The sequence below is a fragment of the Ambystoma mexicanum genome, chromosome 10 (genome assembly GCF_040938575.1).
Source record: "Ambystoma mexicanum isolate Mex_15411 chromosome 10, UKY_AmexF1_1, whole genome shotgun sequence".
Classification (NCBI taxonomy): domain Eukaryota; kingdom Metazoa; phylum Chordata; class Amphibia; order Caudata; family Ambystomatidae; genus Ambystoma; species Ambystoma mexicanum.
In genome coordinates this window covers 1626740702-1626765303 of record NC_090932.1, presented here as the reverse complement: position 1 = coordinate 1626765303, position 24602 = coordinate 1626740702, and the positions used below count along the sequence as shown (strand labels likewise).

The window sequence follows — 24602 nt, the reverse complement described above, 5'->3', positions numbered from 1 at the left end:
TCTGCCCTCTCCGTTGACTCTCCCTCTGATCACACCATTGTTCAATTTAACATCCAGGTCCCTCCACCTTCTACTCCTCGTCTCCCCTCTTCAATGATTAAGAAGAAATTCAGGCAGGACTCTGTTGCCCCTTACCTTGATGATGTGAGAACCTCTCTTCTGTCCTATACATGCCTCTTCTATTGACTGGTCTTTTTCTGACTTTCACTATGCACTTATGACTCCAATTGACCAACACTATCCTGCATGACACCTTCATTTCCCAGTCCTCAGGCCTGGAGCTTCTCTAAGATGCAGACCATCAAACAAACATGTGCTGTGACCTACAATGCTGGTGCAAATCACGACCCTGCTAGACAACAAAGTGTCTTTTCCTGCCTTCACCTCTGCACCAGACTCTGCCAAATCCTGCTACTTGACAAACCTACCCTCATACCTTCATCTACCCTCAAAGCTTTGTTCACCCCAACCAAGTCAATATATGTTGCCTCACGCCACTCGTCTTATGACCTTGCTCAAAATCTCTAAAATTCGTGATAGTCACAACCCTCTTCTCTTTCCCCTTCCCTTCCTTCCCCAGCCCGCTTCTGTCTGCCACTCCTCCCCTTCTAATATTCAATAATTCTCTCCTACCTCATCTACTGAATTAGCACCTGTCCTTCACTGTGCTAACCCATTCTTGCACTCCTCTCAACCTGTTTGCTCCTCACATGATCAAACATTTAACCCCAATCACCTGCCCTCATCTCTCTGAGCTCTTACACCTCTGGCTCTCTCCTTGTTGGACTCTTTCCTGCCTCCTTCAAATCTGCAGCTGTGGTATCCCTTTTAAAGAAACCCTCTGCTGACCAAATCATCCGGGTGTGTTATCGTCCCTTTTCAATCTTACCCCTTTATTCACAGGTCCTTGAGTGGGTGGGCTTGAACCAGATGACTTGATCCCTTGAGGATAATGGCCGCCTTGGAGATCCTCTTCATTCTGGTTTCTGTAGTAAACACTGCACTGAGACGGCACTCATGTACGTCTCCATCTTTCTCTATGATTCTCACCAATCCAAACTCTCTTCTACACTCTCTTCTACACTCTCTTCTATGCTCATCCTTTTGGACCTCTTTGCTGCTTTCAACACTGTTACCCGCTCTTCTCTCCTCCTCACCCTTGGGGTTTGCAAATCTGCTCACGCCAGGATTGCCTCCTACCCAGAAGGTCATGCCTTTAAAATCTCCTGAAACGCGTAAACCTCTAAACCCACCTCTACCTATTGGCATCCCCCAAGACTCAGTCCTTGAACCTCTGTTCTTCACCCTCTATACCTCTGCCCTAGGAAGACCTTTCTCAACCTTTGGCTTTCACTATTACCTCTGTGCTGACATCATACAATCTTTCTCTCCTTCACCCCAGCCATCTTGGCTGGGGTGAAGGAGTTACCAACTGTCTCGCTGAATTCACTGTCACTGGTTGGCTCTCCTCTGCCTCACGCTGAAGCTGAACTCTTTCTCTTTGCTTCTAACACCATCTTTAACCTTGCCTCTCCTATCTCCTTCCCACCTGACCTTTTTGCTCCCTCACCTAAGACCCACAACCATAGGGTTCTTTGATGGGGACCTCTGACTGCACCAATTCATCATTACCACTTCCTCTACTGCTTGTACTAACCTTCTCTACATTCGAAACATGCAACCATTTCGTACCAAACTCTGTCAACCCTCGTGCTCTGAATGCCCACCTACTGCTTGTGCCTACTCCTTGGACTTCTTCTCTACTCCTTCCTGACTCTAGACAAAGTCCTCAGCTTTGCTAACTGCTCTTTCTGCAACCTACCCAGAGGCACCCCCTCCCCACTTCCACCTACCGACACCATTCTGGATGCCTCCCCATGCACAGTCGCTACTTTTTCAAGTTCCTTTGTCTAGTCTATTACGCTATCAATGGCCTTGCTCTGCAGTATCTGCCTGGCTGTATCTCTGTCACTCACCAACTTGTTCCATCTGCTCCTCCTCAGCAATCACCCTCACTGTCACATGCCTCGTGCCTTCTCTCACTTCCGCTCTTTCTCCCTACTCACCCCACTCGATTGGAATCAGCTGCCCCTCTCAATCAAAGCCAGCCTGTCGGTGGATCTCTTCAGAGCTTAGATTGAACTTTGCCTACTGGCCAGAGAGGGAGTTCTCTGCCCTCCCTCCCCCATTCTCCCTACCTTACCACACCACTCCCTTCAATGCTGTGTAAGAATGTAATTGTGTATATTTGTACAGTACTCATAAGTTTGCAGCACCCCTCAACCTCCAGGCTAAAAAAATTTCTTCATAAACGTGTTCAGCACTTGTTCTCATTGTTGTGCTATTGTATAGGCACGTTTCGTGGGTTTTTCAGCGCCATCACTAAATGAGTTATTGTAAATTATTTCTCATCGAAATTGACATCACTGTTCTTCAAATAAATCCAAGCAAATTCTTTATTTCACCATTGCTAACTGCTGCGTTTTTACAGACACTGGCCTGCCAGGAAAGCTCCATGATTGCTATTGGAGCCTGAAGCCTTGAAGCCTGGTCTGCCGGGACAGCTCCTTATTGGAACCTATTGGCCTTTCACAGATTGCCCGGGCAAAACCCCAAAATATACCCATTTAACTTGCTCCTCTACTGCTGCCGCACACTGCACTCCGCGACGCCGACATCATTAAATCCTTCCAATTTAACGTTTTATTAACTTGTACGTAAAATCAATACGTTGAAATTGTAGCAAGAGCCAATAACTGTCTTCAGATCTATGTTGAAAAACCGAATCCCAAAAGCTTGACTTTACAAAATTGCAAAGCCCACTTGTTCGCATTTTGAAACTTGAGCTTTTTGGATTTTGGGATTTTGGGTGTTTGTCCCCCGCTGTGCATTCAATGTATGCAGGGGACATCCCCGCATCCCATAATACCGAGCTAGGACAGCGAGGGACCCCCCCACCACACAAACGCCGCTCCCCTTGTAACGGTGTTGTGGGCTTCAGTCTTTTTTACCAAATGCGCATTTGGCTTTTTTTTATTCAAACTTTTTCGGCCGAAACGGCTGTCTTCAGCTAGTGAACTCAGTGATTCGTCTGAAAATGTCGAAATAAAATATGGACATGTGCCTTTTATAAACATTCGGCATTATAAAAAATCACAAATTACAAAAATATTTAATAATGGGAGCGGGGGTGTCCCCCGCTCGACATATGGGAATTTGGGGGCTGTGGGGTGGCCCCGCTTCCAAAAAACGGAAATCGGGGGAAATTAAATCTTAACAATTCTTTGTCAAAAAGGTATCCTGCGGCGGAAGTTCTGCCCCACAGTGGGGAGGAGGAACTCACGTCGCAGGGAAAGCGCAGCAGGAGTGGACATACGCTAAGTGTGCCGACGCAGGTAAGATTTAGGGGTAGGAGAGTGGAGGGTAGGGGGATAGAGGCCGGCAGAGATGTGCGTGATTACTGCACGCCGTACACTTCGAATTCGTAATTTCAGGTTCGACATTGTCAGCGACCCAATAATCACGTCTACCCAAACTCAGCACTCGGAGGCCGTTCCAGATGCCCTAGCATAAGATTGCAAGGGGGAGTGAAGGAAAGAGAAGGAGGAAGGCAGGGGGAGGAAAGGGGGCAGTTCCTAGCTATATTAAGGAAAGTTAGGCTACAAAGAGAGCCTTGAAGCTACTTCTTCAAAGTGCTATCGGGAAGACGAGAGAAGTGAATAGGCTATAAGGTGAAGCAGTCATGTTGCTAGACGATGTGAGTACCTAGAGAAATTGTAACGATACCTGCCAAACTGTGTGAGTACATGAGCATTTTAAAGGCACGATCTGCCATGTGGTGAGGGTACACGTGTAGGAAATGGCATCAGTACTTTGCCCTGTGATGGCATTAGCTGCCTAATGGGGGTGGTACCTGGGAGTATAATGCCAATGTTTGGCAAATAGTTGCATACTGGATGGATAGCTCATGTGCAACGTGCTTATCTCCGGAATGGGACGATGCTATGTGACAAGTTCGAGGGTGATGAACCAAGTTTCAGTGGGTAATAACACTGATTATTACAGAGCTTAGAAGCGGTCCATCTACATGAGGCTCTATACAAATCAAAGTATTATTTGATACAAGTATCAGGCCAACATATTTTATTATTTATTTAATTTAATTATTGTGCGTTACAGTACAAATCAAACACAGTTTTTACAATATTTCTTAAAAACACAATTTAACAAGATACAGCAACAGTCAATATTACAAACCACAACATTATTAGAGCCATACATGAATAGAAACATTAAAATTCCACAAAGCATGCCTTTAGAACCTCTAAAAAGCCTAATTGATAAGGATATTTCATTTGTATTTAAAATCCTAATCCGCAGGTCCTGCTGCGTTGATCTAATTCATGGGTGTAATACGATCGATCCCTCATCGTACACAAAGTAGGACATTGTACACATAAGTGTTTTACGGTCTCTGTGCTGGCACAATCTCTGGACCTTCTGCAGCTTGGATCGCCTTCCCAGGACCCAACATATTGAAATGCCTAGTAAATTGTACAAGTTGCTATTGTATGCTTGCAAAAGCTGAGCCATGTGTGTAACTGGCAGTGATGCAAGTACCTTACTGTATGTTGGCAATACCTGCGATATGGTGTGTTAATGTGAGCATACTCTGGAAAAACCGGGCAAAAGATGGTAGCTTGGGAATGCAGTTTTCACACTGGTTAAACCAGGAACGTACATGGGCGTGTGATCTCTATACCTACAGTTGCAACAAGGAAAACATTGTCGGTTTACACAAGTCAAAACTGGTGGCTTTGTTAATGCACCTGCAATTTTGTTGTAGTAAGTAACAGACATACAGAAAGGTAATTGCTTTTGAACGGTTCTTTGTGATTACGGAGAATACATAACAGAGAATGATTTTTTAGCGAAAACAATAACTGTGAAAAAATATCTATTTTCTGGGGGGTATCCCCCCCACTAAACCTCCCATTTCTCTATGTGCTTAAACCAACCCATTCCCACCCGTTTTACTCCCTTGCCCCACCCCACATCTATTTTTTAAAATGTTCGATGTTTTTTTCTCTGTTTTTGTTTCTCTCTTATAGCATTGTCTGTAATTGTATTCTCTATTATCACTAGATACCCTTTTGAACGCATACAGCACCAAACAAAGGCCGTTGTCCATTTAAATGTTGAAGGTATTTATACCGTGCACCGTCACCAACTTAATCGGTCCCTAGGCGCTCAGACGGATCTGCCAAACAAGAAGGTTTAAACGCAATCCCCTAAACTTTCAAACCTTCTGCTCTAAACTGTTAGCCTCACATTTTTCCAGCTTCCGAGCCCCTTTGCCTAAAACTTAATATTGCTAGTTTTTCCTACTGACTCAAACATTGTTTTCCTCCAAATAAACAGCACCGTTTGGCACGGTGACTCCATGTCGCCTGAGCAAGCATTCCCCAGTCCTCCTGGGCTTTCATCTAACGGATCAATGCATTCTGGAAGTTGTAGTCTTTTTTTGGTTTTAAGTGGATTAAGATACCGGAGCACATGAATTTCAATAGTATCTCCAGTGGCGTCCAGATGACAGGGGACATTCATTCATTTAATCCCCTGGATGCCTCATACATTCAAGAAAAGGAGCCTCGTCTGCTACAAGGCGATAAACGAAGCCAATTCCTCCTATATCATGCCTCCGTTTGGTCATTATTTACTTCTATCTTTCACTCCTGCCCCAACACCCTCCTGCTCCTACAGACCGCATAAAAGGGCTTTTGGCCTGTTTGACCTGATGTGCCTGCAGGAGACCTGGCTGAGGAAAAAGCCAGTTCTGGACGGTTTTAAAAATATCAATCAATCCTGCTTCTAAAGGGTCTGCAGGCCGTCCCTACGCGGGTCTCCTGTGGCGGTGAAATCAGGCGTCCCCTATCCCTCCTAAACTCTACATCAACAAACGCTTTAACACAAGAAGTAGTGGTTGGTTGGAATCGCGAGGCAGTACCAACAACGACCGAAGACGTGATTAAAATAATGATTATCAATGTGTTTACTACGGAAGCATTCATTACTCAGGTCACTGACCTACTGGACGATGCTTTCATTAACCAGCAGTGCACACACGTCATCATCTGTGGGGACCTTAATATCCCAGACTTGGTCAATAATAAAAAGCAAGCGGGTACATGGAACGCCAGCGACCCCTACTCCATTAAGCGAAATTCATGGTCTCTCCTTATGGACTCTAGAGACATGCATCTGGTTAACGGCAACTGTCAAGGCGATATCCCTTCTCAACCAACGTGGGAGCAAAGAGGTTCCACTTTGGTTTTGGATTACATTTACATTTCAAATAACTTTTTGCCCTTGGTTAAGCAATTTCAGGTCATTAATACAACAAACAGTGACCATCACCTGTTGCTGCTGGAATGGCTGTCGCCAGCGATGCTAACACCCCTTGTCACCTGTAACGGCGGTCTCCACTTGAAATTATCCACTACAAGAATAACAGCCTTAACGTCCAACTTGGGTCACAAAGGTTGTTCGGTGGAATACTCACCACTCTTGGAACAATTTTGTTATCATCCTAAGAAGCGCTTCACCGCCCAAAATCATCAGCATTCCTATAACACCGAAGTGGTGGCTCGACGAAAGGAGGTGTGAAATTTGCTATGGATAGCGATGAGGTCTGGTCTAACTAACGATCATCGAAAAGCTATCACTGCTAAATCAAGGTACAAAAACTGGCTCTTAGCCTCTAAACACCAGCAGTACCAGAATGACTCAGAGTCCATGCTAAAAGCATTGGTTGGCAAAGACCCCAAGAAATTCTGGTCATTGATAAAACCAGAAGAATCAGCTTCCAACCTCGACCAATCAAATCCTATAAGTGAGGCAACTTGGTTGAACCACTTCAGCACCCTTTACTCCACGAACTGTGACACCAACGAAATCATCGATTCTACCGCTTGTCCTGGCTTATGGTTATCCCTCTCTTATGAATCCGATCTTGTAAGTCGAATCAAGAGGCTGAACGGCTCAAGAGTGCCAAGAACTGACAGGTTGTCTAACTGTATGCTTAAGGAATTTCCTGACGAATGGGCAGCTTTCATTTCCATGTTATTCAACCTAATTGCTACGTGTCATCAGTTGCCGAGTTTTTGGAGGAGAGCGATAGTGGTCCCTATACATAAAAAAGGTGACCGAGGAAACCCAAAAAATTATCGCCCTATCGCCCTCCTCGATGTCATCGGTAAACTCTACAGCTCCATCATCCTCGACCATTTTCAATCATGGTGTGAGGACACTAGCTGCAATGATCCACTTCAAAGTGGATGTGTCAAAGATTTGGTTTGTGCGGTGAATATCCTACTATTACAATCACTTAAAGGAAATTCTGGGAAAAACAAATCCAACATATAGATGGCCTTTTTGGTCCAAGCATTTGACCAAGTCAATAGAACTAAACTTTGGTTGAAGCTAAAACAAAGAGAATGCCCAAAAATAATACTTGATCCCATCATGGCAATGAATTCTGGCACATCTCTAAGGTTCAGACTGAACAAAGCAGGGATCCTTTCCAGCGAAATAACTACTGCTAGAGGGGTCAAGCAGGGGTGCCCCATGGCCCCAGCTCTTTACAACTTCTTTATGGCAGACATGCCTGACGCCTTCATGTCTACGAGATCATTTCCCCCCAAGGTCGGAGGACTCCAGTTGCCTTGTCTTTTATACGCAGATGACGTCATATTAATCAACCAGACTCCTGTCGGCCTTCAAAGGCAACTGGTAGCTGTACAGCTTTACAACAAAAATAACGACCTTGAAATCAACAAGGGGAAAACCAAGACTATGACATTCGGCAACTGCATCCAGGGGACAAAACATCAACCCCTGTATTTAGACGGAGAGAAGATCGAACAGGTACCATCCTTTAAGTACCTGGGCGTCTGGTTGAGTAATTCCAAAACTGAAGTTCCGAGGACAACTTATCTTTTGGAAAAAATGAAAACATCTACCAGCCAAGCTTGCATGCTGAACAGAAGGATCGGTCGTTTTTCCATCTTACCAGTGGTAACATTTTACAGAGCCAACGTGGTCCCCTCCCCATAGTAAACTACAGGGCGAAGGCGATGTTTAACATCCCAGAACCTCTCTGGAACCGTCTTGAAGGCTCGTTTTGGAAAAGAGTCTTGGGGGTCCCTTCATCTACACCTATTGCCATTCTTCGAAGGGAACTAGATCTGAACTCCTTGAAATGTACGGTAAACTGGAACAGGCTTGCCCTGTTCATGAAATGTAGTAATCGCTCGAGACCCGTGTTGTTAGCGATGATTCATAAAGAGATGTGGTCAAACACTTGTGTATAGGTGCATTATAAATGCCATATCATATCAAACCGCAATCCCTTCTTGACAGGATGGCGTATCTCCATGTTAAACCTCCTAGAAACAATTGGCATTTCTCTCGAGCAACAAACGTCCAACCCTTTACGGGTTAAAAGAAAACTCCAGGATTGCGACTGGATTTCAACGCAAGAGATGGTAAACACATACCGCTCGGTAGCTCACTTACCACCAGAACGGTGGAAAGTTAACTCGCCACATGAATATTTGAAGCAATTTCCTGACAAACTGGTCTGAGACTTATTCCTGAGGACTCGCTTGAACTTGCACCCAACCAACGAGATTCGGCCAACTGTGGTCAATCATTGGAGAACCATTGTCAACACTGTAATGATGTAACTTCAATCGAATCTCTTTCTCACATCATGACACTGTGCCCAGCCTTATTTGCTAAACGTTCTACTCACCTAAGACCAATCTTCTCAGACTTTGAAATTTCAGATACGGGCGGTTGGTGGAAGCCTTTAATGACAGGCCACAAGATCACGTATGTTATTGCAGTAGTCAAATTCCTGTTCGATGTCCTCCCAGAGATTGGAAGTGTAAAGTTTTCCTGATTTTCTAGGAAGGATACACACTTGTCTGTCTGTTTGGTCGTTTATTTTTTTTGTTGTCACCATACATTCAATTTTATTTATCACATTCATTGAAATGCTGTTGTAATTTTGGTTAAAAAAAATGTGTTATTCAATTTGAATGCAAATAAATAAATAAATAAGGGCCTTTTCAGTCCAACCATAATCCCCCAGCCCTCCCAAGTGGCATGACAGAGTCCCTACATAGCACTTATCAGACTGTCCAAGGTTAAGACAGTTGAAGCAGGTTTGCATTCACAAAGGGATGGTACTTTGGGAGGTTTGAGCCTTCCTAAATCAGCATGAAGTATGAAGCGTGTGTCTGCATCATGGGGGCATATGAATAAGGGCAGGCTGTGGCCCCCTGCCTCTGTTAGCGTGTTGCTGCTGCTGCCTGTTAATGATTGTCAACATGTAAAGGCTCCCTGCTCTCCCAGGGATGAGGGGTACCAGTTTTTCCCTATGTCCCAGGCCTTTGCCAGGTTCTCCCGTCCCTAAAAACCTTCCATCAGACACTGACCTTTCTGGAAATCTCTCTATTTCACCATAGAAACCTACTGGCCTTTCAAAGACATTGGCCTAGTGAAGCTGTTCTACACTGTCTACACTGACTGAACAGGCATGCAAACCTTGGAACTACAACTCCCATGAGTCCTGGCCAGCATAGTGAAAGGTGAAGAATCATGGGAGATGCAGTCCAAAACCTCTTTAGAGACACAGGTCTTAGACCATTGCAGTGGTGAATGGCACTGCATTAAAAAAACTCATAGCATATGAACGGAGGATAGCACAGGGGAAATGCGCAGGTCTTGGAAACAAGACCACGCAGAGCTACAGAGTTTCGAGTCCCGGATCCGCGTTTAGAAACCGAACTCAGGTATGGTATTAGGCATGTTATTAAAAAAAATAATGAAATAAAAATAAAATTTTATAAACAGTGTCCACATTCATCTATGAATTAGTACAGGAGCGAGGCGCTGTTATATTTCGAGGCGTGCACGCAAGATGGATTTGCTCCCAGAAGTAACTTAAAAACAGAGATATGTAAAAGAAATTGCTTGTCTCGTGGAAAGGGAGTTCTCCCTAGAATTCTCAGAATCCATCTTTCAAAATGTGGGATGCCAACTGGAAGGTGGGAACAGCCTTCCCCTCCCACCCACTCCTCGCCCAGTGTTCAACTAAGGCTCACTGAACTTGAATAAACAAGTCAATGCAGCTGCCTCAGTCACCAGCTTTACATGCAAACTCATCAACGCATGTAAACCATTTCTATCCACTGACCTCTGCATTACATTAGCCAGAGCTCTTATTCTGTCTAAATTAGACTATTGTAATGCACTCTACCTGGGGTCTAGTAAACATACCATTAGCAAACTGCAAACTCTACAAAACAACGCCCTTAGAATGGCATTAAGTATCCCTAGAATACAGCATATCTCCAATGCCAGGCGCTCCACTAAATGGCTCGCCATCCAGGACAGAATCAAATTAAAATCCCTAAACCTGACCTTTAAATGCCTTTCCAACTTGGCCCCAAAATACCTTGTGGACAAATTCACCAAACATACCTCTTAACGTCCCATCAGATCCCCTCATGCTAACTGCCTCAATGCACCAAACTTCAAACTCAAGAAAGCAAGGGGCAGTAGCTTCCCAGTCATGGCAGCCCAACTGTGGAATTCCATGCCCGCAACCTTAAGACCAGCCCCTTCACACAACACATTTAGGAAAGAAACCAAAATGTGGCTTTTCTCCCTGGATCGATAAAAAGGACCACGGCCACCTTGCACTTTGCCCGACCTTTATTGATGGTTGGAAAATGATTATCATACTGGCTGCATTAATCATATATTTGTATTGGTAAATCAGTCATATGTGTGCGTTCTTCGCTGTATATACTCTGTTTTTGTGTAAATTTCTAAGTATCCATGTAAGATGTAACGCGCCCAGATATCCTTGGGTTAGGTGTGCCTTATAAATAAAAATAAACAAACAACTTCTTTTAACAAAGAAATTGAAACGTTTTTTAAAAATTGTTAGCGGTGATTATAGAGTTTTGAAAATGGTGAAATCGATGAGCAAAAAGTTATTAGGTATTTTTACAAAGTTGATATTGTCAATTACACTTTACAGAGTCTGCTAGATCTCAGAGCCAGTTCCTGGTGAAGGGAACTTCACGAGAAGTACATTTTAAGCTAAAGTCTGAGACTGTTTTTTTCCTGCAATTTCTTTCTTGCAGCTTGCAGGAGTAAAGTCTTTGCACTTCAGCAACCTCACATTGCTGGTTGTTCCACATTAGGGAGACTGACAGAGCTGCCATTTCTCTTTGCCGCTGGCTTGTGTTCTTAATGCACTGTGTTTCGGCAATCATGAGGATGTGGTGTTGCATGTAACAGGCCTAGTCGCAGCCACAGCACCGGGCTTCCTGAGCGTTTCCTGTAACTCAGGACATGTCCTGCGAATCTGGCAGGCTCTACGTGTAGCTGCATCTTTTTCATGCATTCTTTTACTTCCAGGTACATTGTTAAGCCAAAGAAGAAGCAAGCAGTGACCGTGAAACCGCCCTTCCTCAGGCCTGACCTGTCCGAGCGCCACATCACGGTGAAGATAAGCGACAATGGGATACAGGCCAACCTGCACAGGAGCAAGGTGAGTCCACCACGGAAACACCCGGGAAGGGGCAGTGAGAGACGGGGGGTGTGGGGGTGGACTGTGAAGCAAAAGAGCAGCTGGAAATGTTTTTGAAGGCGACTGCAAATGGCACCGCCCGAGCAAGCCCAATCCCTTTCCCATTAGAGCAAATAAAATTGGTAACCACACAAAAGAGGCCCATGATGCAGAGGCCCACACACAGAGGCATTGCTACTGGGGAACTGGGGGGGGTCAACAGCCGCGGGTCTTTTGGTTGTACCCCCAGATAGAATCTCAAGGGCTACAACCAAAAGACCAGCTAGCCCCGAGTCCCGACATTAGCGTAGTCAGGGATGTCATTTGGGGTCCCCAGGGGTCGCAGCTGCCACCCCTATGGTCTCCCTTGCTACCCCTAAAAAAAAAAAAAAAGATTTAAAACGTTATAAAATATTTTTGCATTGAAGCTCCTGGGCTGTGGCAAGTGCCTCTTTGTTTTGGGGGTGGCTGGGATTTATGTTGAGGCAGCTTAAAAAAACCAGGGGGTTGCACAAGTGTAACACTTTAGCAGTGCCCCTAAATAAGAAAGAACAGGAGTTAAAGGGGTGAAAGGTCATGTTCTATCCCTTCCCATGATGTCACTCGGGGTGGGGTCAACTGACATCACTTCCTGTGATGTCATCAGAGGTCAAGGATCATGTGATGTTACTTCCGCTATCCCTGGCTTTTTGGTGAAATGACGTCCCTGAGCGTAGCACCGGATCTCTTCCAGACCTAGCAACACCCCTGACCACGCGGAAATCACCAGAGTTCCCCATAGGCCAGTGAACACCCTGGTGAGAGATCCGCTGGCACTGGAAGCGGCAGGGAGAGCTCTCCAGCATCCACCTGAGTCTTGGGAGTTGCAGCGAGAGTTTCACAGCTGCAGTAAGACTCCAGGAGCAGAGTGGCAGGGGGAGCACTACTCTGGGATGCTGAATGGCGCTAAGATCTGTGGGGTAGCCGCATCCCCCTAGAACAGCAATGGGCGCCTGTGGCTGCAACAGGTCCCAGGAGCGGAGTCCCATATGTTTCTTTGAAGCTGTTCGGGCCATAGGCCCATCAGTGTTCTCTCCAGCAGCTGCTGGCTCTTAGACCCTCATTGAGAGGCTTGCACCCAGCACTGGCCCCAGGAGCAACAGTGTAAGCCCTGTAGCCACTGCTGCACGAAGTTGCACCAGCGAGAGCTTTGCAGCGGTGATGAGAGGTCAGCATTTGCCGCAGTCACCAGGAGCGGAGCTGCAGAAAGAGGTCTGCAGCTACTCTAGCTGCCACGGGTGACAGTAAGTGGTCTGCAAGCACGCCAGCCCCCTGGGGCATCACTGAGAACTGTGTAGGTAGTGCAGTCTCAAGGACTGATAGAGAGAGGTCTGCAGCTCCTAGAAGCTGCACAGGCGGCTCTGCAGCCGTTGCAGTACCCAGTAGATGCATTGAGACCAGATGCCAATTTCCTCGGCTTCGCTTGCTCTGTGTTTCTCACAGCGCTCAAGCTGTCGCGTCGCCTGAGGACCACTTCCGGGTGGTGACGGTGCGCAGCACAAATACCTTTAACCATTAACATCTCATGCGTGATGAGGCTGTCTAGGCCATGTCTTTCCCTTTATAATTCTGTTATTTTGTTTTGCTTTCCCCGCTATATTGTAATTGTAATGGGTTATTTATAACACGCTTAATACTCAGAGGTTTCTAAGCACGGATCCGGGGATCGAACCTGTGATGCTCCGCGTCCTCTTGCTTCCAAGAGGAGCGCGTTGCCCCTGAGCTATCCTCCCGAGACCTGCCCTTGGTTTAGCTCTAGCAAGACTAATCCCTTTTCTAGGATTCCCGCATTGCCTGTACAGACACACCACAGGTTTCGGTGAGCCAGTGGTAGGTGTGCCACGAAAAAACGTGCAACAGTGACTCTGGTGGGGGATGAGGTAGGCCGGAGGGAGCAAGGTGCAAAATATGTTTCACGGGGTAGAGCATGGGTCAGGTTGACAGCCAAGTGGGTGGAACAGGCAAAGTTTATCTCAGTTGGTCAGAGAGTTGTAGTATTTACAGTCCTTTGTGATACCAATTTCCCCTACTCACTCCTTTTAACTCTGCTGGAACCCACACTTAACGCCTACCTGAACAGCAGCTGCTTCAAGGGGGACCTGCCACTGGATACATGTGAGCTCTCATGAGTAGAACGCCTGGATCCCAAGACTGAGAGTCTTTTATCTCCTCTGGTCTGACAGAGCCCAAGGGATGAATAGTCTGTGGTCCCGAAGTATCGCACAGGATTGCATTACAGTGACTAGTCACTGCGGCTCCTACTGTAAGTGCGCAGTTGCGCAGTGGCATAAAGGAGCAAATCCCATGTAGCCACCTGATGCTAAAATAGTATCCTGTGGAAATGGCCTGGACCGTCACCAACTAACATCCAAGCATTTAACCTGAGATAACAACTTGACACGTTTTCCAAAAATCTGGGTGAATGGGGTGTTTGCCAAGGAAGATCTTTTAGTCTTAGAAGAACCTCCACAGCTTCCGACAGTTAAGATGAAGCCGGATGAAGTGTATCCAGGCTGAGGTGGAATGCAGGATTCATGAGTGAACAGATTTCAGTTTAGTTGCAATTGCTTTGAGGTGGTAAAATGAAGAGGTATGCTTTAAATGAAAAAATAGCCAATCCGGAATGGTGAAAATGGTTGTAAAGTAATAAGCAGTGGAACTGTTAACAGTAAAAACTCAAAGTAGTGGTACTCCGCTCCCGATAGTTCCTGCTCACTTCTACCTCTGCTCGGAGACAAGTTCTGCAGAGGCGGCAACATTTTCTTCTGGTTTCGTCAGATTCCTTGCCCCGCCATGGCTAAGAGTATAGGATCGTAAATAGAATCGGTGGGCTACTCACAGCTGCCAGGGGGCAAATAGAGATTAATGCCAGCTGCTACAGGTGCAAGGGGTAGGTGCCCTGTCTTGTCTGCATTGTGTGCCGCCTGGTGCCAGCGCTGAAGCACTCTCCGAGTCACTGCTCTTGAGAACCCACTACATCCAGATAGATGTTGATCTGTTCCGTATTGCTCCATTGGTCTGGAGCTCTCCAGCTGCTTTGGGATACGACTCCCATAATCCCCCACCATTGACTATGCCGGCTAAGGCTGATGGCAGTGGTGGTCCGGAGCATCTGGAGAGGCCAAGGTTGCTGACCTCTGTTGTGAGGCCACGTATATTAAGGGCATGGAGTCTGACCGCCAGTGTCACCCATCCTACCAGATTGAATGCACAGCAATGTGAGAGATTGTGCACATTGGGGCAGTTTGAGAATTTGTCACTGGTGGACAGTCTGAGAAGTTGCCAATAGTTGGAGGAAGCGTGAGAAGCTGGGACCGGATTTAGCGCTGGAACCTGCAGTGTGAGAAGGTCACACAGGTGGACAGTCTCAAACTCATCCATGTGGCCTGTGTAAGAATCTGTCGCTACTCAGCATGGTGTCAGCCAGCAGTGCACTTAAATTAGACATAAAGGTATTCATAAAATAAATAATGATGTTCCTTACTGTTAATGAATGTTTCATTTCTAGTAGCAGTAAATGGCATGGAACCTTTTTACTTTGCATCGTTTCTGCTACAATAGGTTTGCAGGTTGCACTTCCTTTCTACTGATGTCACTTCCGGTTTGAAGGATTGAAGACGGGTCACAATATGGAGGACAGCCTGATAAACAAACCTGCTTATATAAATGTAAAAGATACAATGGTTGTAAATAGGCTTCGTTTGAGAAATCAGCATAGGATAAAACACCAGTATGAATGAACAACGTGTTATTAACGTTAATTTAGCACCTTAACCATCCACGTCAAAACCACACTGTAAATGTGCTTCATACCCCACTCTGCACATGTCTAAAGTGAGGGTTGTGGGTTTTGAGTAGATGAGCAATCGTGCCTCGAAGGGGGTGGGATTAAGTGAAGGTTCGGGAGCGGGGGCCGACGGGAAATGCCTCTTGTGAGAAAGTGATCCATTTCATGCTCTGGTGCTGATGCTCGCTCTGCTTCCTTCTAGTCCAAAGGCAGCCTGGAGGTTCTGGATGAGAAGGCAATGGAAGCACAAGCCCAGCTTCCACCAAAAGGGGATCCTAACAAGTACATTGAGCTGAAAGGACCGCTGAGCGCTGCTGATGGTAAGTGCCCCGAGGGATGAAGTGCTGGCCGTACCTGCAGTGCAATCTTCCTCCTTGGCACACTTCACATTGGTCACACATCGCCTTTGGCACAAGTCTCCTTGGTTACACGTCTCCTTGGTTACACGTCTCCTTGATCACACGTCTCCTTGGTCACACATCTCCTTGGGCACACGTCTCCTTGGGCACACGTCTCCTTGGGCACACGTCTCCTTGGGCACAAGTCTCCTTTGACTCATGTCTCCTTGGTCACACGTCTCCTTGGTCGCACATCTCCTTGGTCAGACTTCTCCTTGGTCACACGTGTCCTTTGACTCATGTCTCCTTGGTCACACGCCTCCTTGGTCGCACGCCTCCTTGGTCGCACATCTCCTTGGTCGCACATCTCCTTGGTCAGACTTCCCCTTGGTCAGACGTCTCCTTGGGCACACGTCTCCTTGGTCACACTTCTCCTTTGGCACAAGTCTCCTTGGCCACATGTCTCCTTGGTTACACGTTTCCTTGGTCACACATCTCCTTTGTCACACGTCTCCTTGGTCACACGTCTCCTTGGTCGCACATCTCCTTGGGCACACGTTTCCTTGGGCACACGTCTCTTTGGGCACAAGTCTCCTTGGTCACATGTCTCCTGGGACATACGTCTCCTGGGACATACGTCACCTTGGTCACACATCACCTTTGGCACACATCTCCTTGGTCACATGTCTCCTTGGTCACATGTCTCCTTTGACACACGTCTCTGTGGTCGCACATCTCCCTGGGCGCACATCTCCTTGGTTGCACGTCTCCTTGGTTGCACGTCTCCTTGGTTACACGTCTCCTTGGTTGCACATCGCCTTGGTCGGATGTCTCCTTGGGTGCACATCTACCTGGGCACTCTCTTGGTCACACGTCTTCTTGGTCACACATCTCCTTGGTCACACGTCTCTCCATGGTCACACATCTCCTTGGGGACAAATCTCCTTGCTCACACTTTCGTGGCCACCACGCCCATTGCTAACAGCTCTTTGCGCACGCCCCATTTGGTAAACCCCACATTGCTTACAGTTGTGTTCTTCAACCTTTTGTCTTCCCCTCCCCCTCACCCGCCAGGGCCCACAATTCAGAAGTAAAAATACGTTTTTCCCAGTAAAACATGATAATTACTAAGTTAAAAACGAAAAGAAATAACCTGACTTTTAACGGAAAAAACACATAACATACATCAAGCAAAAAGAGGAAACCTCTGGGCTGGAGCAGCAGGGTTTCGAGAGTATACTCTAAAAGGCGGCAACAGGTATGTGCAAGGTCGCGGAGTTCAGCTTCAGCGCGGGGTTTTTCTCCTACTACTAAATCAATAAGAGACGCAAAATACACATTTAAAACAAAATTCGTTTCTATTTTTTGCAATAGATTTTTTAAAATGAAAAAACAAGAAAAATCCTACCCCCCTCCCTGCCAGTAGACACTGCCTCCCGACTGCGATTTTTTGGTATGAGAACTGCCACATGGCTAAAATACCTGTGTTACCTTTGAAATGATATGTTGAAACTATGTCTATATGGCACTAGCTTGACTAGTACTATTGTACCTGTAACAGCTCCTCAGTGCCTCCGGGTTGCATGGGCGCTATACAAATGAAATAAATAAATAATAAATTCAGATCTTTTTACTTTCTTCATTCCAACTTAATTTACTTTGACTCTACACATCACTTTAAATGTAAACGAAGTTAGTTCTATCGCTTCTCTTTCGCCTACGTTTTCCGTCTGGATTATGTTATGATGATGAAGGACATTACTGCTTCAACACACATGCTCTTTTGTATGTTGAATAGCCGTGGATTTTACCGTGGTTCCTACATGCAGAAAATAAAGGCTGGACCCTGTGCCCCTGTGCAAGTAGCAAAGAAATCAAACAAACCCCTGCTCCCATTAGGACAAGACCGAAAGCACACCTGTATGCAGTTCCTAAGTTACCACTCCTCGCATCTACATTAATAGCCGCTTGTACTACACAAAAACACTGACAAATAACAGTTGCTCATAAGTCTAAGGCGAAGCCTGTATCTCTAGGGTTGGGTGTGTGCAGCACAGTCTCATGAGTTGGGTGATTCAAAGTAAATGATCAGTCTGTATCAGTTGTTCCACTGCAGTCTTTTAGTCCCACCCGGCAGATTTGCTTTATTTATTTATTTATTTATTTATTTATTTGCTTGCTTGCTTGCTTGTAGCCCGCAGGAAAGTTAGTCATTTATTAGTTACTCGTCCGCAACAGAGAGTGGTGGTTTGACTGGTAGGGGAGGGCTATCTCTGCTTCTGCGCTCTTTAAAAGGCAAAGGTCGGAGGATGTGCAAACAACCACCCCCCTGTCGATGGAGAGGAACAAGTGGATGCTTCCATAAACACCACGACAATGCTTGACCAGCACTATATTCATAAGGTCAGCATGGAAACAGAGGGGCCCAGCTTTCACTGTAGACACTCAGTCATACAGTCTGTCTGTCGGGAACCAACCGGGTGCTTTACATGTCAGAGGGGGAAGGACACGGCGAGGGAAGCCGAGCTATAAGCGAGTGGGCAGCTAACAACGGGAGTTGGAGGGTAGGGTGGGCGGATGTATGTGATTTTCACCGAAAAACGAAATCTACTTTGTACTTTTTCTACTTTCATTTTTTTAATGCAGGGGTGACCCCCCACAGAGCCCCCTCAATGCTCCCTACCCTAACTTATACCCTCACCCCACCTATTATGCATTACACATATATCATGTCCCCTACCATCTCATTTGGTGAAATAGTATTCGGAGAAATCTACAGTAACGAGGGCGGGCATTTGCAAGCAATGTATCTACAAGCACCAGGGGAGGAAGCGCGGGGGTAGCAGATTGCCCTTTCTCAGCTTGTGTGGGGAGTGAAAGGGGTGTGGACCTATGTGTTAGGCAAGTGCCATTCCTTGAAAAAGAAGGTCTTGACCTCCTTCCTGTAGTGGGGAAGCGAGGGGTGTGTCTGGTGTTGGCAGGAAGGAGATTCCAGAGTCTGGAGGGCATAGACAGAGAATGCCTGTCTTCTGTTTCTTTCCTTCCTGTTCTCTCGTCCTCTCCCCTGCTGATCTCCTGCCTGATACTTCACTGGTCACCTGGCTATCCTCTAAACCACGGGCCCAGGTCCCTGCCTTCCCAGTTGCACCCCTGGTCTGTCTCCTGGCAACCCTGCACTTGGGTCTGTATCTGCATCCCTACAGTCCACCCTACCTGCACTTATCAGACACTTGTCTGCACCTTACCTTGCACTGCCATCTGCTGGCCGCACTACTTGTTCTTTGATGTTTGATCCTGTGTCTTGCACTTGCCCCTCCCCCCCTTCCCCTGGAACTTTTCCTCCTTCCCGTGCACTTGCATGATCTCCATGTCTGTCACTAGGCCTAGTAAGATCATTGTTTTATCCTCCATTTGTTTCCCCTCCCTCGCCGCGCCTTGAAACACTTGCGTATAGGCGCGTTATAAATGCCATATCATATCATAGTGGTGCAAATCGTACCAAGTTCAGAGGTAAGTCACCATGTTCCCAATGGACGGTTATGTGTTCAATTTACGAGCTAGGACTATGGCGTGCAGGTTAGAATCCGTTACCGCCACGCTCTTAAGAGGTCCGACTATGCATGCACACAGCTCTACGGTAGAGCGGAACCCTATGCATTGCCAGGAATCGTTGCGCGCCACAGTGAGCGCCATATCCGCAGATGAAAGGAAACCCGGAGGGAGTTCATTTAATTTAGACAGGTATGTGAAACACAGCTACTATCTCTTTCAACGTTTTCCAAAGCAATAAAGCCAAAATGTGGAAAGGATAACGTCAACTGCTATCAGTACATATAGCCTTCTTGAAGGAAGAAGGGGTCTTTTTCGCTGGATTATGACCTGCGCCCAGGTTATGGCCTGAAGCAAAGCCGAGGACCATAAATTGGGAAAGGGCCATTATCCCAACTGATAATGACCCCTCTCGATGTCTATGATGTAGCAGTGCCTGGTTTGGAGTTGTGGTAGCAAAGTCAAATCTATTAGTTTAATAATGAGTAAAGAACACAAAACCTGCCAGTAGATTCAATGTGGGTTCATTGGGTAATATTTAAAAAACGAGTTTGTCTTTAAAATGTAAGCATTTTAATTGTAAACTTGGTTAAACTGGGATAGTTGTAACATGAGTTGTAACATGAGCTTGGATTAGGTGCAATGCTAAAGGAGACTGTTCTTCTTTACGCATGTGAAGGCATTGTTCAATATTTTAGCTTTCACTTTGCTGTGTTGAATTACGTTGGAATGTCTTGCGGAAAGAAATCTCTCTGGGAACTGGCATGGCTGTTTCTTGAGGGCAGAGAAATGCTTTCTGCTGATTCTGAAGTCGTAATGTCTGGAATGCAGTTAATATGGGGTTTGTTTCCCGCTCCAAGGGCTGGAGCGGGTGTGGGGAGGAGGGGGTAACGGCCTGGCTGCCTTCATGCAGGCCTATAAAAGGGCACCCCCTTCCAGACCTTGGAACGGGGTGCTAGCGGTAACCCGGGGTGTTAAAAAAAATGAAATTCATTCATTGAACGGGACGCCGTGCGCGTCCCGTTCAATGAATGAAAATCCTTTGCTAAGATGGCCGCCGTGGTTGTGGCAGGCGAGGCTCCAAACGGAGGCCCTCATCCATTACGCCGCAATAATCAGGCGAATGGGGCAGAGGAGGGGAATGGGGGAAAAGTACAAAAAAGAAAAACCAGAAGATGGCAAGGATGCAGCCTGTGGGTCCCGTGGAATGCAGGCTGAGGTCAGAGATTTCAGTCCATGATCTGCAGAACCTGTTTGGCTGTGCCCCCCACCCCGGGTGCTAATAGCGGAAGTTAACTGCTTTACAAACATTCTGATTGACTAGTAGGTCAATAATGGCTTCAAACTGTTAATATTAGTTGGTGCCAGCATACCTCCTGCTTTTGATCAGGGGCACGCAAGTTCGGAAGTGCTGGCCACCTAAGCATGTGGAAGAATAGCTGTCAAAACCGTGATCTTAAACACTTGTAAGATAGTATGTCAGTTGTAAATGAGGAATACTTTTTAGTTTTGGCTATAAGGTAGAGCTTTAACGCCACCTGTAAGCTGAAACTAATGCATGTGAGGAGGGACAGTGTTTGTTTATTTACCCACCCATTGACTGCCCATGGCCATGTTAACCCCTATGGCCCTTCCCACCTACTTCCTGCCCCACCCCACCCAAAATACACCCTCCTGGGATCTCCTTGAGCTAACTTTATCAAGCCTTAAAACCAAACTTTGCACGGAAAGTGCTGGCCAGGGTATTTTCAAAGCCGTCTTCTTAGAGCAAATGGTTTAATTGTTGCTGTAAATGCGCTACTGGTGTAATGCAAATGTCTTAACCAGGTCTTCCTTTAGCCACTCAATTTACAAGCACCATGCGTGTTCTTCACTGAAGTCCTGCTCCAAACAAGCATTAGCAAAGCCAACAGTTTTGGCTTGTGAGTAGGTATTAGATAGGCATTTACCAGGCACTGCTGTCATATGCCCGGGTACAGCATCATTTTCAAGCGGCTGCCATACATGGGCAGTTAGTACCATTACAGCAATGTCTAGCCTAGCACATACCTTTTCCCATATCAACAAAAAAGCCAAAACAGTTGGCATTGCAATGCGTGTTTGAAGATGTGATGGATAACTGCTAAAAGGCGCCCATGTTGAAAACGGACGTTATTTAAAATTTTGCATGCAGATCAGATGCTGCATTGTTCAGAGAGGCTATGTAGGTCCTAGAAAATAGCATTTGAAATTGCTAAAGCCTGGTCTTTGTCCAGGAAATAGAAGAGCTATATGAATGAAGGGCGCCTATAGGTGGGCCACATATGGCGCATGGCTTTTAGGCTGAAAGGGCAGCCAGCCCTCGTCAAAGCTATTGTCTTTATTTCTTGTCTAGGGTGATTGTAGAGGAGACTTCCTGAGGTATGCACACTGTGAAAAGCCGAAGGACAGTACACATGCTGTTCACCCATAGAGGTAGACTGGGAAACGTGCCCAGCAGGAGCCAACAGCTGGCTGAGGCGACTCCTGAAGGCAGCATGAGGAGAGCCCCTGAGAGACCCCCCTGCCAGCCGCCTCAGCCCTTCTTCTGTTGGTTCAGGGGTACAGTTGGCGCCTATTTATAAGAGAAACCCCCATATTAGTAGGTGGAAATATCTTTCATGAGGGCGAAGGCTGCCTCCCTTGCGCCAGAGCTCAGCTCTATGTTACCAGGGAGAGACATCTAAAACCTTTTTTTTTTAACATGAAGTGCATTTGAAGGCTTTATTTTATTGCACTTTACTAGGCATTCGACCACATGTCTGTCCGTGCAGTGAAGGACCAATGCATGCCAAATGCACCCCCTCCTGCCAGGCTCAGACAAGCCTGTAGGGCAATAGGGCAATGCCTGAACCAAAAACGCAAAAAGCTAGTGTGGGGCAGTTTTTTGGGTCAAGTGGCCCACTTTTTTGGCCCAAGTGGGCCAGTTGGTAAGTTACTTCACCAAGCGGCTAGTAGTTTTGACCAGTGTTACTCAATAAACATTCTTTCAAAATGCATAATTTGTATTGCATTTTATTAAAAATCTCCCCCTTGGGTACTACTCAAACAGTCTGCCACAAAGGGAATGAATTGGCATTTGCAACTTGTCCTACACGCGTGAGTGATCATGGGTACAGTGGACGTCACACTAGGGATAGTATTACTGGCACGCCCTGTGTCGACGCCCATTTTCGAGTTTCGAAAAACAAACTGTAATACTCTTCAGCTTCCACTAGATGTCGGCCTATGCACAGCATGTGAATCTAAGCAGATACAAGCATCAGAAATACGATTACGGTGAGTAATGTATCCCATCCCAGTACAACCCTGCCTCCGACATGGACCATATCCCAGAGCTAAGAAGAAAAGGCCCGACAGTCAACAAAATCACACATGGCGAATGCTCGTACTCCATGTAGCCTCGCTGACTGAGGAGAGAAACTCACAGGTATGAGGGGAAGTCTAAGCTCCATGACCTCCAACCATTATGATAACAGCACCTGATTTCAACATGGTGGACCAACCATTATGATAACAGGGCCTGATTCCAACATGGTGGACCAACCATTATGATAGCAGCGCCTGATTCCAACATGGTGGACATTGTATCAAAAACAGAAGGGACATCTTTTTTCACATTTATTTAGTTAATTATTTTAAATCTTAAGGCGCTGCATGCCCATAGGCCTCAGAGCACACACAACAACCGAGGACAAAGAGGAGAAAGAAGCCTGGGGAGAAACCAGAGGACCGAACGAGAGTAGTAAATCAATTAATCCACCGAATTAAATAGTAGAGTTTTAATACTTCTCTTAAACATTAGTTTGAGATGATCTGATGAAAGAGGACAGGGCATTCCATTCCTGTAGTGCATGGAATTCAAAGCTTATATTGCCACATCTTTTCAGGCGGAAACGGGGTTGATATAGATGAATATTTTCAGTGGAGCACAGTACCCAACCAGATTGTTTCAGTGAGAGCTGCTCAATAAGGTATTGAGGGGCAATCAGGTTCTGACATTTATAAGCAATGGACAGAATCTTGTTCTTGATCCATCGCTTGACTGGCAGCCAATGCAATTTCTTCCTAAATGCAGTGATGTGATCTTGCCTAGAAAGTCCAAACACGGCCCTCACAGCTCCATTCGGAGTGATCTGGAAATGATGAATATTTCCCTGCGAGGTACCCATAAGTAGGCTGCTAGAATAATCTAGTTGTGAGTTCACTAGTGATGATGCCAGGAATGACCCATTCTTTACAGATATGTAAGGCCAGATCTGGTGGAGTAGTTTAATAACGTGTCCACGTGATGACCACATCTGTGATGCATGTTCCTTCATGGATAGATCAGCATCAAGAATGATCCCCAGTGTTTTTACTGATTTACTAACAGCAACTAAGCTTCTGGAAATCAAGAACTGGGCATACTGAGTATTGAGTGTCTTCAGTCGTGGGCCAGAGGCCATGATGAGAATCTCAGTCTTTGTGTTATTAAGTGCCAGTGAATTGTGTGCCAACCAGGCCTGTATTTCACTATAGACTCAGTTCACTGTGGCAGCGTCCTTGGTGTAGTTTCCCTTTAGTTCAAATAGGATCTGTGTGTCGTCTGCATAATTTGCATATTGGACACCCAGTCCATCTAGAAGATCAAGAAATTGCTTGATATAGATATTAAACTACTAAGGGGATAGACGGGAACCCTGTGGTACTCCACATGTCAGAGGAATGGATAGTGCCTGAGCCACAACTAGATGTTCTGGGACCAAGAAAGGATGCGATCCATTGGGCAGCATTTTCTGAACAGTTGTAAATGGTTATCAGTCTTTCGTGTAAAAGGTTATGGTCAATGAGATAAACGCTGCCAAAAGATCTAGTAGGAGTTGAGCTGGGTAGTCCCTCTTTATGACTACCACGATATTGGATTTAAGGTCCAGAAGAGCTGTCTCTGTTCCGTGTTGGGATCTGAAGCCAGATTGGTGGGTGTTCATTTTCTTCTGTACATTTCTGGAGTTGCAGATATGCCATTCTAACCAACATCTGTAACAGATATGATACATTCGTAATTGGCTGGTAGTTCTTGGATACAACAGAGTCAAGCGTATTAGCTTCTAGAAAGGGGGTGACCCAGACGTCCTTCATGACAGCAGGCACAAGGCCTGTCTCAAATGAGGAGTTAATCATCTTGCTAATCCAAGAAATCAAGACATCTAAGGAACCTTTCAAAATGGCAGCAGGGCAT

At 46.1% G+C, this 24602-nt stretch overlaps 1 protein-coding gene across 2 annotated transcripts in view; it reads left to right on the top strand.

Annotated features, from left to right (window-relative positions):
- The window catches only part of ZDHHC8 (zinc finger DHHC-type palmitoyltransferase 8), a 346441-nt gene that overhangs the window by 303117 nt on the left and 18722 nt on the right, over positions 1 to 24602 (top strand). For both annotated transcript variants that reach the window (XM_069620016.1, XM_069620017.1), the window contains exons 7-8: positions 11500 to 11632; positions 15679 to 15796. In XM_069620016.1, the coding sequence (XP_069476117.1) occupies positions 11500 to 11632; positions 15679 to 15796 (251 nt within the window). The remainder of the gene's footprint in view (positions 1 to 11499; positions 11633 to 15678; positions 15797 to 24602) is intronic.